This window comes from Arvicola amphibius, chromosome 5, assembly GCF_903992535.2.
Source record: "Arvicola amphibius chromosome 5, mArvAmp1.2, whole genome shotgun sequence".
Taxonomy (NCBI): Eukaryota; Metazoa; Chordata; class Mammalia; order Rodentia; family Cricetidae; genus Arvicola; species Arvicola amphibius.
In genome coordinates, this window is record NC_052051.1 from 14,840,691 (window position 1) to 14,855,572 (window position 14,882).

Sequence of the window (14,882 nt, forward strand, 5' to 3'; positions counted from 1 at the left end):
AAACACTCTTAAGCCAGTCACACAAATCATCAGTGTTTATTTCCTGGGACCTAAGTATCACTCTCTTGGTACAAAGGGCAAAGAACTCATCAGCTAGTTTTCAATCCAAATCCTTTCCCTACAACTGGATCTGAGGCTCTATGAGGGGAACTTAGAGCTGCATAGATCATCAGAACTAAGCTTAAACGGCTTCCAAAACAAACCAAAACCAAAACAGAAAAAAAAGTGATTGTCAGCTCCCCCTTCTCTGCTGAAAAAAGTTATGTTTTTAAAAAATGTAAAAGAGGCTTTAAAAAGGGCTAGGAAGATCTTTCCATATAGGCAGCTGACTGGAGGGATGAATGGTGTGGGGACAGTCCCTGTCCAGGTAGGGACTGCCCACCTGGGGGGCAGGGCCTGGCTCGGGCCCCACCTGGCTGAATAAATAATATCCCGTGGTGATGGTGTACCTGGGCACTGCGGGGAGGTGGAAGGGAGAGTGGAACCATGGCGTGGGCAGAGGACTTTGCTGGAGTATGCGCCACAGAGGCCTCCACGAGGCTCTCAGTTGATCTGGCTGCTCATAGAAGAGACTGCTGGGTCGTGCAGGGCTCCAGTCCAGGAGGGGACAGTTAGCCTGTAGGACCAAGGCCGGCGGACTCAAGAACGAGCTGCTTGCATCACTGCCCTGGGGCTGGCTGCTGGCCTCCTTCTCTGGGGTACTTCCCTCCGCCTGTCCTTCTGCAGGGGAGAGAGGAGGAAGTTTTGGACACAGTCACACACTACGAAGCACGGGAGTCCTGGAAGGACCAGGCAAACTGATCACTGTGGTCAGCCTTTGGGCAGGCTAAGAGCTTGCACTGGGCCAGAGAGGCATCGCCTGCTCTCCCGTGGAAAGGTTGGCAGGGCTCCTAGTACAGTGAAAACCAGAAAGGTCAGGACTGGGGACAGGTGCTAAAGCGTGAGAAGAGTGTGCTCCCCAGGGGGACTGCGGATGTGAAGTTTACAGCAAGAAGTATGTGCTTAGTAATGAGAAATCGTTGAAGACAGACTCTACCAGCCCAGCTCAGGGGTGCCCACAATGGTAGAGAACGCACATCTGGACTGCCTGACTCAGCATACCACTGCTAGCACCCACTCCTGCTCTCCTCCAGCCGGCCAGAAACCTGGCTGGGCTGAAGACGGCAGTCGGCGAGATGCAACCTGGTTCTGTGTGAGCTGGGTCTCCTCACTCCCAGCTTCCTCAGGCCCGCTGGGAGGTGGAACCAGCAGCTTCTGCCTCACCCACCTGACAACAGTGCCAGGCTTGTATTCCATCCTACCCCCCCCCCCCCTCCAGGGGTCAGCATCCTCCACAGAGCCCAGTTATATGGGCAAAGCTCAATCGCCAGTCTCAAAGCCCCAATGACACTGTGATGCCACTGAAGGTCCATCTCATTCTGCCATTAGGCCTGTCTTTACGCCTGAGCTGAGCCCTGGGTCTGGCCACTGCAGGCACTCTGCCAACAGTCCACACCGGCAACCTGAAGGTGTGTTTGGGGTCATGACACCTATGCGAAAACAGGCCTCAGAGGAGCAAGTTGACTGATGTCCCCTACAATCTAAGGGTGGAGAAGCCTGCTTACTGCGGAGCCCAGCGTCCTCCACTAAGCTGCATTCTCTGGAATTTATAGAGGCTTGCTGGCAGGTTGGCCTCCCAGTGCCCCACACAGCAGTCTTGGGCCTGGAGTGCTCATGGAAGTAAATAGTGTGGGCAGAACTTGGCACTGTGACTCAAGTGTGTGCCAATCTGAGCCTGCCTGGCATGAAGCTACCTCCTCTGAGGATTGGAGACTGAACCAAGGCCTCTACCTACTTCTGGGCCCCTGGAAGCCTAACACCCATGACTGCACTGAGAACACGTTGCAACTTTGTGAAGCCTGCCATGAGACGTGACCCTTTGAACCCATGGTCTCTGCTCTGTCACTCTGTTGCTAGAGACTGTAGGCAAGCCACTCCTCTGCAGTAGCTAGCCTGGCAGGGATGGAGACATTTTAAACAGACTCTGTCCTTCACCTTAGTTGTCAGACTACTGAAAACAATGCCCCAGGATCGTCCTGCTGCACGAAAAGCCTAAAGCCCGAGCCAACCAGAGAGACTTTTCTCCTGGAAAGAGCTCGGCAACTCGTCAGACCCTGAGGACAGTGGGCTCTAAACAGTCAAGGGTCCATGGTGGGTAGGATCCCACCTTGTGCGGGACTGCTGAGGTATGAACGACTCTGGCCTCTACTTAAAACCTGCCCTCATGGCATGGCCCCAAAGATTGAACCTGGAGGGGTTACGGGATCTCTTCGTCCCTCTCCCAATGTGGCTGTGCTGAATAAATTGCCTTTTCCTGTTCTTCATATTATTTGGCTCTTTAAAATATTTCAATTTATTTTTACTTTATATGTATGACTATTTTGGCTGCATATATGTGTGTAAGTTTTGCTTGCATGGATATGTATCACATGTACACAAGGTACCTTTGGGGGTTGGAAGAGGGCACTGGATCTCCTGGAACTGGAGCTACATATGGTTGTGAGTGCTGGGAACCCAACTTGGGTCCTTTCTACAAGTGGTCTTAACCATTAAGCCCTCGCTCCAGCTCCTAATTGGGTCCCTTAATTGGCATACTGAGAACTGCCATCCGAATGCGGCTTATTGGAGTGCAGGGTGTGACCGCAGGTCCTCTAACAACTATACTTCTTCCCTGCCAGCCTCAGCTCCCCTGTTGGGGAGAAGGTCCTCTCCTGTCGGTCCCAGGGAAGAAAGAAGCTGTGATGCCCAAGGTGAGGCTAGCCTGCGGTTCTCTTGCTCTTAGGCAAACTAAAGCAGCATCTGCTCCGTGTCTAAGACACCAGGGCCAGACAGATTTGTGTCTCCTACTGAAAAGTACTGCCACAGCAGGCGGGCCACAGGCTTGAGACCCGGTGGCCAGGGCCTCTTAAGCATTTGAGGATTTTGGTCCTGTCCTACTCAGCTTATGCACCCAGTCTTGGAGTTGTGACAGAGAAAATTCTGGGGAATTGGCCTGCTGGGATCAAATCTCAGGGGTGACATTTAAGTCCCTGTCCTCTGTAAGTCTGCTGGGCTCAGAAATGCCTGGAAACATTTTATTGCGAGGCCTCCTCACAGAGGCTTCTCATAGCTGATCACTTTGCCCCAGCTTTACCAAAGGTGCATCACTCCCTGGAGTGAGCACTGTTCTGTTTTCATATCTCCTTTCTGGACATCAGTCACTGTGGCTAGCAAGCATCATGTACTGGGAGGACCCACATATTATGAAGACTCAAGTAGGGCAAATGGCATTGGAAGGGCCTGTAGGAGAGGACTGGCAGCTATGGTGGCTAAGGAGGGTGGAAGGCACCAAACAAAGCTGATTAGAGCAGAGAGGCCTTGAAGAAACCCTTGGCACTGTGCCCAGTGTGCCAGCTGGACACACTGCTCATTCAGCTGGGCAGTGAGCAGCCACTGAATAGGTGCCTGTCACGTGCCAAACCCTGCTGGTCCCAGAGGGCACCAGACAGCCTGGGCTGCAGCAGCTCAGTTCACAGGGTGTGCTGTGTTTACAGGGCTATGGAGACAAAGGGAGAAAAGGGGCTCCTCTGCTGGAGATGAGCTGTGGTCAGAGAAGGCCTTAGCACAAAACACAGCACCATAAGAGGCTACCAGCACGTGTGGACCAGGCAGTGGTTGAAGAAGCCCTCACAGCTTTAGAGCCTGCAGGCTGGAAGAAAGAGCTGAAGCTGCAGAGGGGCGTGGCATGGGCACTGTGGAGGTGTCCACACCTGGGTGAGGCTCTGGGAGTAAGAGGCAGCGCACTCTCTCAAGGCAGAAAGACTGTCATACTAACTATGGTCATGTGCTGGGTGAACCTAGGAAAACTCCCAATTTCTCTTGGCCTCAGTTGGTATATCATGAGAAGCTGGGTCCCCGCCCCCAACACCTTCTCTGTTCTGTCCTAAGTCACTTCTGGGCAATGAGGCAAGAACTCAAGACTGGGGCCACCCAGGTAAAAACGATGTTATGGCCCTTCAAGGACCCGACTGCTCCTGGAGTGCCGCGGAGGACGCCACAGTGTAGAGTGGGAAATGGTGTCTCTGGCAAACATGGCCTCTGTGCCTGCAGCAGGGAAGGGCTGGAAGTGAAGGCTTCCCAGGAAGGGTCAATAGCGATCTGGGGACCTGAGCTGAGCAGAGTCCTCTAAGAGAACAGAGGGAGAAATGGGGACCAAGGTGTCCCAGGCAGTACTGGGCGGTTCCTCTTGGTTTCTTCGTTGGGTCATTCACCCTGTGGTCACCAACTGCTTGCCATGTGCAGGAAGAACAGAGGCCCCTCTTTTCTGGAGCTCAAAGTCAAAGAAATAAGACCTTTGAGAGTAATACGGCTGGGGCAGCATCAGCTCTCGGAGGAGGCTGCTCAGAGCCTCTGCTAAGCTGGCCCTGAGAGTGAAGGGACAGCAAGTGGTCCTAACTCCACTGGGGGATGTTCTAGACAAGCAACAGTGGAGTAAAGGCCCTGACTAGGAAGCTCTGCACCCCGATAGATAACTAGACAAACATGGGTGCGTGGGGGAAGGTGTGGGTAACAAGGCAGGAGTAGACCCCAAGGCCAGGCAGGCTGGCCAGCAGGGCATGACTTCTGGGGAGCACTGTGGAGTGTCGTGGCTCTGAGATACTCCAGGGAGTCTGGGGCAGAAGCCTGGCAGAACTGGGTGGCTAACTAATCCTGCTGCCTGCTGCGCAAGGAGTGCACCTAGTCCTAGTGAACAGCAGGTAACAGGGCAGCTATGTGGATGCAGAGAGAATGAAGTGTGAGGCAGAGGGAATTAGGATATGCCAGAGACCTGACAGGGCTTGTTGGTGGCGTTGAAATGGAAAAAGGGAAGTGGCCCAGATGCTCACCAGAGCCCTCAGGACCAAGACACTGGCGTTCTCTAGCCTAGACATTGGCTGGGCTCTGCCACTATCATGGACAGCTCCAATTTAGAAACATGTCTCTGAGGAAGTGTGGGATCTGGAGACTAGCGAGAGCTAGCAGGGCACCTCCCCACCTGCCCACCAGGGTGTTGGCATTGGCTCTGACCTGCCCCCTCAAGTGCCAGCTCGCCCATGTCTCCAGCTAGCTTCCGCACGCTCACGGCCTCCGAGTCACCCTGGATGTCAGGGACTGCATTCCGCCGGCCTGTCCGGTCACAGGAGATGAAGTCCGAGTAGGAGGACTCTACCTCCATCACGCCTGTCGCATCGCTCCTCAGCCTGTGGGGACAGGAGCAGGAGAGCGGAGGTGAGGCACTCATGTCCTCTGACACAACTCCCTTTTCCACGGAGAGCTGAGAAAACACACTAACCCCAGTTAGACCGCTAGTCACATCTTAAAGAACAGCGCAGAGCAGGTGGTGCTGCATGGCTATAATCTCAGCACTTGGGAGGCAGAAGCAGGATCTCTGTGAGCTCTGCACCATCCTGATCTGCACAGTGAGTTCCAGAATAGCCAGGGCTATGGAGAAAGACCTTGTTTATTAAAGAAAAAAAAAGACTATGCATGAGGGTGATACTGACTTCCTGCAAACTGTCCCCCTGACCTTACACCCTCACCGTGGACCTCAAACAGACACACACACAGACACACACGCACGCACACACACACATGATGACATAAATGTAAAAAAATGTGTTTTAAAAGAACATTCAATCTTCATTCAAATTTGAAGACCAGCACTTCCATGCTTACATATCATGTGCTTGGAGCCGTCTTGGGGTCTACAGACGGAGCAAGGACAGGCCAGCACCACTCCCCACTCACAGAGCTTAGAAGTTCTCTGTATTTTGGCATCAAGCTACCATTGCTTAGGTCATGACCATGTGTTCAGGGCTCCAAGGTTGCCACAGGTATGGCCAGGAACCAACCTCAGGAAGTACCGTGTCAGTCAAGATGCAAGGAGGATGTGGGACAGAATTGGGGCATGTGACTTACAACCATGCTGTAATTGCAGCACTCAAGGGACTGAAACAGGAGAATTGCTGTGAGTTTGAGGCCAGCCTGAGCTATGTAGTTACATAGTGAGCTCTGGGGGTGACAGAATGAGACTCTGCCTCAAAGTAAAATTCAACAATGGAAAAAGAGAGAGGCAAAGGGCGTCCTCAGGAAGGGGAAGGCAGCAGGTCCCAAGGCGCTGAGGGAGCAGGATGGGGCAGTGACACCGAGGCACTGAGGGTGGGCAGAGGCCACCTGCCCATCCTGGAGGGCTTGTAGGTAAGGTCATGACTACCCTCATAATAAGCTGTGCATTTCAAAGACAATTCTGATGTTTCTGTAGACCAGGGCCTGGTGGGAGTAGTAAGTTAGAGGCTTCTGAGGAGGTCGGGTGTGAGAAGGCAACGAGGAACACGCAAGCACTGAGATGCATTCAAGGCACAACCTGAGGAGCAAATGTGTGGGCAGAATCTGGCTGATGAGGAATCTGGTTTCTGACATGAGTCAGGAGGTGGACAGAGGTGTGGGCTACTGGGAAAGGGCCCCACGGAGCATTTGGGATACCGGTGTGGGTGGAAAGCAACCATTTACTAGTTAATTTCCTGGCCGGCGTCAAGTTTAGTTTCCCATGATCCCTCCAGTGGGAAGGGAGGGAACAGACACATGAAGGAGGCAGGAGTGGAAAGCAAAGGTGTGAAGCCGGAAACAGCACAGGCCTGTGGTAGACTCACTCTAGAGGCAAAGGAGAACCACGGCTGTAAAGATACGACACAGAAATCATTTAGGGATTGCATGCACACATTGTACATCACAGCCTAGTCTTTGGAGCAAAGTCGCTACCCCCCTCTCTGGGCCAGGTTCCCCACCTGTAAAATGAAGGAAGGCATGGAGAGATGGAGGGCACACAAGTTCTGTGTAAGGCAGTCCCGGCTGCATCCAGCAGATGGCGCACCCCGCCCAGACTTCTTAGCTGTGGATGTGATTTCTTCTGCTAACCACTCGGCCTCCCCTTCCTTTAGGGAGCTGTTAAAGCCAGGACAGGTAAGCGGCCTGTTACAATAGTGATAGCATTGTAGTAGCAAGGACAAGTGACAAAGCCACCAGTGGAAAGAGTGACAGGACAGTTACCAGGTTACTTGTTCCATGTCCATCTCTCCCAATGGCCCCATCCAGTAAATAAGCACTTATAACCTGACTTGGGAAGGTCTCAGGCAGATCCACGTGGCTCCCAGGCTCAGATATTTCCCCGTGTGGCACCAACTGCCCATGGGATGGGTCAAAGCCTGGGCAGCCCACACCATCTGCTGCAGCCTATTTCTTCCATGAAAAGAGGGATTTGGGTCTGGATTTTCAAGGCACCAGACTGAAAGGCCTGAGCTTGGCAGCTGAGCCAACTGCTCTGCTGCTCCTTCCAAGATGCTCCACTCGGCACCTGCTACAGAGGAGTGCTCTATAATAAACCTGGATCACATTGCTTTTCATCCACCCACCTACCCACCCCATCCTCTTCACCCGCTGCTACCTATATCTATGGGATGACAGAATGGCTCCAGGGACCACAGGGAAAGGCTGTCAGCCAGAGGCCTCGCTGTTCTTGCCTATCTCTGGGATCGGGACACCAGCAGATGAAAGTACCTGCTAATCTGAAGTGCCAGCCTCTCTCTGGGACCACCTCATGGTCCTTGCTCTGTCTGGCCCTATGAGCTGCACAGGCAGAAACCTGATGCTGTGTGGGCACAGAAAATGATCACTGCCAAGCCCCAAACCTAATCCTGGAAAGCATCCGTCCCCATCCCGCAGGGAACAGTGATTCCAAACACAGCTCCAATGAGTTTTCAGCTCACACACAAACACCAAGCTCACTTTTCTTCCACCTCTATATTCTTCATCCTGTTGTGGCATAGGTGAGGCCTGGAGTCATAGCTACCGGAGGGGCTAAGGGAGGATGATCTCAGGTCCAGCTATAGCAAGATCCTGTCTCACCAGACAAACAAACATGAGGAAATGTTCACATACACTGTTAAGTGAAAGAAAACCATATAACCACATATACAAATATTTAAATTATGAGTGATTTTTAAAGTAGTCTATATTTTCTCTACCTCTTTGAGACAAAGTCTCATGTAAGCCCAAGCTGGCCTTGAATTCACCATGAACCACAGGCTGGTCTTAAACTCCTGATGTCCCTGTGTTCTATTTCCCAACCACTGCGATTACAGGAGTCACCACACCTGGCTTACTTTCTAAATCTTCTTTAGGGGAAAAGTTATGTTTTATGATTAATTATTATTATGCTGGACATGTGACCCAAGGCCTTCTGCACACTAGGCAGTGTTCTACCACTGAACTACAACCCAGCCCATAAATTATCAGTTTAAGGTATCTGTGCACGAGGAATAAAACTCACAAAGGGGCAAATGGAAAGATGTAAGAGTTGGCGTCCCACCCTGCTCCAGACGCTCTCCCCATGCACAGTGTATCTTGGTTTCCTTCAGAAATGTCTGGGTCATACACAAAAGCCTTCCCTTCATTTTCCCTGAAAATTTTGTACACAAATTTTCATTTACTTTTCATATCTTTAATGTATATCACATGCGTGCACGTGACATGAAGTGTGTAGGTGTGTTGGGAGCCACAGTGCTCATATGGAAATCAGGGGGACATCTTTGTGGAGCTCTTTCCCTGTGTCTGGTGGTTCAGTAGCCAGGCTTGTGAGCAAGAGCCTTTACTCACTAAGCCAGCTTGCTGGTCATCCTTTGTTTTCTTTTGGAGGACAGCTCTGGGGCCACGCTGAGCAGGAACTGACTATAAACCCCAGGTGGGCCTACAGCTCACAGCTTCCCAGATGCGAGGATTACAGGCTTGAACTATACATGACTGCTCAAAACTTTATTTTCATCTTGCTTTTCTTCATCAAGCATATGTCTTAGAAACAAGTCCAAATTACCCTGAAACCCTGTACAATGATTATATCAAGACACTAAAAATAATATCCAAATGCCTCCCAGCCCTCAGCTGGCCGTTAGCAGCTGCACGATCCTCTGCGGTCACTGCTGCGGATTGTTTTAGTTCCTCCCCACCCCCAAGACCTGAGCCTGTTTCCTTAAAAGCAGAAAAAGCCACGTCAAAGGCTCTGTGCTTTTTTTCACTGTCCTGGGTCCTGCCCAACTCTCCTCCACAGACTGGTTTCTTTCTATTCCCATGTTAACCCATCTCCTGCAGCTAAAACAAAATACCTGAGCCTGAACCACCCTCAGCCGCATGTTTCATGAGTATGGGGATGCATACACAAGATTTTAAAGACCACAGGTCATTCTTTTAGATCCTCCCTCCCACAAGGGCAAGCAGTCTTTTCTTTTATTTCCCAGTGTGCCCTGAAGGGCTTTCCTGTACCTGCAGGTACTGGGTACTGAATAAATAATGAACTGTTAACAGCCCGCGCCCTGCCCCTTGAGCTCCCTGCCCCTGAGCCGCCAGGCTGGGTCACTAGCAGCACCTGTGCAGAGGACTCCTCTACACTCCACTTGAGAGGTGGAGAAAAACTGAAGCTGGGGAGTGGATCGCCTTCCTTCAGCTTCTCAGATCGCACTCTCTCTCTTCTAGGCCAGCAACCTGAACTACTGTGCCTCCCAGCACCTGAACTACTGTGCCCCAGCACCTGAACTACTGTGCTCCCATGCACCTGAACTACTGGTGCTCCCATGCTGTCCTTCATGCTCTTCTGCTTCCTCCTGTCACTCTGCACCTCTCTATCCCATGACACAGCCATCCACTTGCTCGGCATCGACTCGCTCATGCTGAGAGATGCAGACACCTGGGTGATACCAGAAGGAACAGTGACAGTCTGGTCCTTCTCACGCCTCTCGTTTATTCTTTCTCCTGGGCAACATGGGTTACCTGTGCCAGTAGGCTATGCATAGACCCACGCCCACCCCCTCTCCTAATCTACACTTCGTCTACACACGCTGGCTTATGGCAGGGTTGTCTTTCTGGCATTCACTCACTCCCTACACCTCTACCTCTGGCACACCCTCAGGTCCTGCATCCTCTGCTAGCATGAGGGACACTCAGAAAAACAGTCAGGCTCATGGTCACATCATACCTGGCTCAGAAAGATTCAATGATTAAAAAGACTGAAGCAAAGCTGAGTGTGGCTGTGCATGTCTCCAGTCCTAGCACTCAGGAGACAGGGCAGGAGGATGAGAAGTTTAAGGTCACCCCTGACTATACAGTAAGCTCAAAGACAATCTGGGCCACACAAGACCCTATCTTAAAAAATCAGGCACACGCACTGATCCATTCATGTACACTCACATGAAAGAACGTTCTCAGTAAACGGTCACCAACATGTGGGGCTGTGGTGCTTTCTCCCCTGGGCCCTGGCCATCATGGATTTCCAGCAGAGTGACAGCTTTGACGCATCCAGGATCATGACAGGGCCTGGTCCATAGTACACACTCAACAAGTAACAAAAAAACTTACGGCAGAGTCAAACCAAGTGGGACTCCAGGGCCCACTTAGAAAAGCCTCTTGCTACTTGGAAAAGCTGAGGCTCAAAGGAGAATGCTACATCATAGGGGCATAGTCCCTTAGTCCCAGGAGGCAGAGGCAGGTGATTTCTGTGTCTCGGGCTAGCCGGTCTACATAGAGAATTTCCAGACCAGCCAGGGTGACAGACCTGACCATAAGTAGTAGTAGTAACAATAGGAAAGTGATAGACCCATGGTCTAGAATCTATAGTTCCTAATGCCTAGTGTAGAGCTCGCTGCCCTGCCAGCTGAACAGTCCTGCTGACGTCACTGAGGTCAGAGGCTGCCGGTATGCTGTGGTAGAGTGCCTACTTACCACTTGGGACATATGGCTCGGGACTAACCAAAACACCCTGAAGTTCCCGGGCTGAAGTGAAGATGCACTGAGAATACAAGCCTTTATAGGGGCTGGAAAGTTCCATGAGATGTGAGAGGTGCCAATTAATAAAACATTGCTGTGTCTCCTGTGGCTGAGGTATCGGGACGTTTTCCTTCTGACATTTCACCCCCTCTCCTCTGTCGACTCTGCCTAATGGTGCCACAGACAGCCAAAGCCCTACAGCCCTTTCTCTCATGCTTTTACTGCTGGCTGGAACAGGAGTTCTACCAGCAGGCCATCCTGCCCAGCATGTGCGCGGTTCTACTTGAAAGCCCTCCTTCTCAGGCCAAGTTTAGTGTGTGATGAGCTGTGTTTCTCAGCTCAAGGTGGAAGGAGCAAAGGCGGGGCCCTGCTCACCACAAGAGCGGCAAAGGTCTGACTCCACCCTCGGCAGCCCTTATACAGGGCAGACTCCCAGACTCCTCTTCTAGCTTCCTTTGCCCCCACCTGAACAATAATGGGGCATGACTGCTGAGTCTCTGCCAGCATGGACATTTCATTGTGCCAGGCATCTTCCTGGGCATGGGGCACACACTGGAGACGAGACATTTACAACCTGACACAAGAAAAGGCAGCGAGTGGGGTATGGAAGGAGAGGAGCGGGCTCTCCAGCTGCACACATGGTTCAGTTAAAGGGTGGTAAGGGTCAGGGAAGAGACTCTGCAGTTACATGAAAAAGAAAACGGTGGAGCACCAGGTGTGATGACACCTGACTACAGTCCCAGCACCTGGGAAGGAGAGGCAGGAAGACACCCAGAAGTTCAAGGCCAGCCTGCTCACAGACTCCCCATAGGGAGACCCTCTCAGAAAGCCTGCCAACCAAACTAACAAAAATGAAAGTGGCCCAGGAGGACTCCAGGCAGAGCCAAAAGCCAATCTGTGTCCATGGAGCGCTAAGAACCGAAGCTCTCAGCTGTGGGATCTGGATGCTTACAGGGAACCCAGCTGACCTTCAACACCCAGGCAAGAAGGAAGAAGCCCTTACATTCTGGGTCTCGGGGTCACAGGCCGAAGCTCCCACAGGTGCTTACTCTGGTCCCCACAGGACAGCATCTCTCTGGGATCTCTGCTGCTCTCGGTGCTCTGTAAACTGAATGGGCCTTGGGCTGTGCAAGAGCTACAGTCTGCTTGAATCTGCAGCTCTTAGTCCTCATTCCATTACAACTCTAAACTGCTTTCCAATTACATTTGAAAGGTCATTTCCTGCTTTTTTTTCCTTTTTAAAAAAATTAAGTATTTTGCAGAAATTACAGAAAAAGAGATTTTTTTTTTTTTAAAGAGGACACAGGGTACAGGAGTGTGAAATGGTCTTGTGGAAGGTTTCTCAGAGTCAGCAAAACTGCCCAGCCTCTCTATAGCCAGAAAGACCTTTGGGTACCTGAGGGAAAGCCAGGATCTACTAAACCAGCAGTCTCCAAACCTCTGCTAAGGAAGCTGGGAACAGACAGGCCGCCAGGATTGGCATCATACAGTGCAAGACCCGAGTGCTCAGTACCCATGCAGAGAACAGCCCTGGGCATGGCTTTGATCAGAGGTGCCAGGGGGGGCGCAGCAGCGAAGCTTGCTGGGGGAGGTGGTATGATGGGAGGGAGCGGTAGGGTGCCGGAACCAGACGTGACCATCAGTGATTCTGGACTGCTAGGGGGCAAGGGCACCTTCCTGTTCATTTCTTAATTCTCTAGTGACTTTTTCCAGTGGAGTTCCCAAACACTACACCCTCTGGATCTCCTGCCTCCTCCTAGGACCCATACATTAGAGTTTTCTCCCCCAAATTTTCAGTCCTGTGATCTGTGTGCTCCTGGGGGAAGGGACAATCCCTAAATATTTTATGTTGATGATCCCTAAAGAGCTTCAAACTTTCTTAGAATGTGTGAATCTGCCCATTTTCTGTGTTACTGGGCTTCCTTGTCACCAGCAAACCTCATGTGGCAAGCCATCAACCAGCCTGCCCCCTTTCCACAGGCTGCTGGAGGTGAGAGTGTGGAGCCATTCTTCCTCTGCTCCTCTGCAGCCACCAACAGCTTGTCACCAGGTTCCATCACCTCTGCTTGCAGAAGTTTCACTGTCACTGTCCACCCCGAGTGTCATGCAGAGGCCCTCTTACCCCAAACTGCTGCATGCCAATTTCCCACGCAGCCCCAGAGTTGTTCCTGAAGCAGAAACTGGGCTGTGTGATTCCTCTGCTCCAGTCAACATCAGCAAACCCTAAGCTCTTGAGTCAAGCCCTGACGTCCATTCTGACCCAGCCCTGCCTTCTGCGCAGCTTTTCACCATTTCTGCGTTCCTCATGGCCAACTTTTGCTCTGTTACACTGGAGCCTCCAATTCTCAAACCTACTGTAATTCTGGACCTTCCCAGGCCTCTTCCATCTGCCTGGGAATTCTTGGCCACTCCCACCTCCTGTGCACTGCGCACTGCACTGTAAGTGGGCAGCTGACACCCTAGCCTCAGTTTGCTTTTTTGTTGTTGCTGCTTGTTTTGTTTTTCATTTTTCGAGACAGGGTTTCCCTGCAGCTTTGGCGCCTTCCTGGAACTCACTCTGTAGACCAGGCTGGCCTAGAACTCACAGAGATCCGCCTGCCTCTGCCTCTCGAGTGCTGGGACTAAAGGTGTGTACCACCACTGCCCAACTAGCCTCAAGTTTTTAAAAGTTCCTGCTCTGAGGTTCCCAGGGCTCAAAACCACCAAGGTTCCTCTTTCTCACTGTGTAAGTCAAGAAGGCCCGGTGCCTGGAGGCTACTGCAGTGGACACAACTAGGGGTCTAAAGTCTATTATCTGTCCCCAGAGTAGCCCCTTACGGTACTGGCCAGCTCGCGTGACCAAGGGACAACTCTGAAACATGGGTGCTAATAACTGCCTTGAGTGTGGCTGTGGGGACTCTCAAAGCTCACTGGCAACAGGTTTTAACAGAGATCCAGTGGTCTCTCTCTGGCTGTAAACCACTTCTAAGACAAAGAAAGCATTATCATGGCTGTTTTTGCAAAAGACAGGGGAAGCTCTGAGAGGTTGTAGCTTACCCACCGGTCACACGGCAGATGTGGAGCAGTCTAGTCTGTAATCAGGCGTAGAGACGGAGTGACCTTGGAATAAGGTCTAGTGTCTACTAAGATTTTTTTTTAAGTGTCTGTTTTCTTCCTATCATTTTCTTTATCCCCTGCCCACCCAGTCACCCCAGTCTCTAGCCTCAAAGAAAGAATTTCAAAAAGTAGAACAGGAAACGGGGAAGGCTCAAGAAAATGTTTTTGTGTGCCAAAACAAACACCAGCTGTACTTAACCACACTTAAGCAAAGTTCTGGGCTGAAGGTTCCCAATTGTGGTTTCTAGTTCTGAGTCTCATCATGTCCCTCAAGCTGGCCTCAACCTTCTTCTTCTGCATCAGTCTCCCTAGTTCAAAGAGGATAGGCCAGCACCTAGTTCTCTGCATTGGATTTTGTGCTGGAGATCAAATTCTTCAGTCTTTTCAGTGATGGCTGGTTGAGTCTACGTATTTGCCTCAAAATTATTAAATCCACAGCAATAAAAAAAAATAATGTGGGGCCGGGGCGGTGGTGGCGCATGCCTTTAATGCCAGCACTCGGGAGGCAGAGGCAGGCGGATCGCTGTGAGTTCAAGTCCAGCCTGGTCTACAGAGCGAGTTCCAGGACAGGCTCTAGAAACTACAGGGAAACCCTGTTTCGAAAAAACCAAAAAAAAAAAAAAAAAAAAAAAAAAAAAAAAAAAAAAAGTGGGATACCAATTTTAAAAACCTCACCCTTTTAACAGCAGGGCTGTGCTGTAACTTATGTAAGGCAGGGGGCTGGAATCTGTCAATCTGTGATTTTAAGGAGGCCACTGGGATGAAATAGCAAACAGTCTTGCTGAATCTTTCGATGGCTAGGCATGCTTCTCCCCAGCTCTCCTGTCATTTGGGCCATACCTAAGCTTAGCTAGGGCTCAGCTGTAAAGCAAAACTTCTAGAGAGAAGCAGCCCCCTCTACTATGAAGGGAGGGGCAGGA

The 14,882-nt window shown here is 51.2% G+C and overlaps 1 protein-coding gene across 4 annotated transcripts in view; it reads right to left on the bottom strand.

Annotated features, from left to right (window-relative positions):
- Positions 1-17: 17 nt before the first annotated feature.
- Positions 18-14,882, bottom strand: part of Pkig (cAMP-dependent protein kinase inhibitor gamma) — a 67,240-nt gene continuing 52,375 nt past the window's right edge. For all 4 annotated transcript variants that reach the window (XM_038330435.2, XM_038330437.2, XM_038330438.2 and 1 more), the window contains 2 exons: positions 5,086-5,258; positions 18-720 (listed from right to left, as the gene is read on the bottom strand). In XM_038330435.2, the coding sequence (XP_038186363.1) occupies positions 290-720; positions 5,086-5,233 (579 nt within the window). In that variant the 5' untranslated portion in view covers positions 5,234-5,258 and the 3' untranslated portion in view covers positions 18-289. The remainder of the gene's footprint in view (positions 721-5,085; positions 5,259-14,882) is intronic.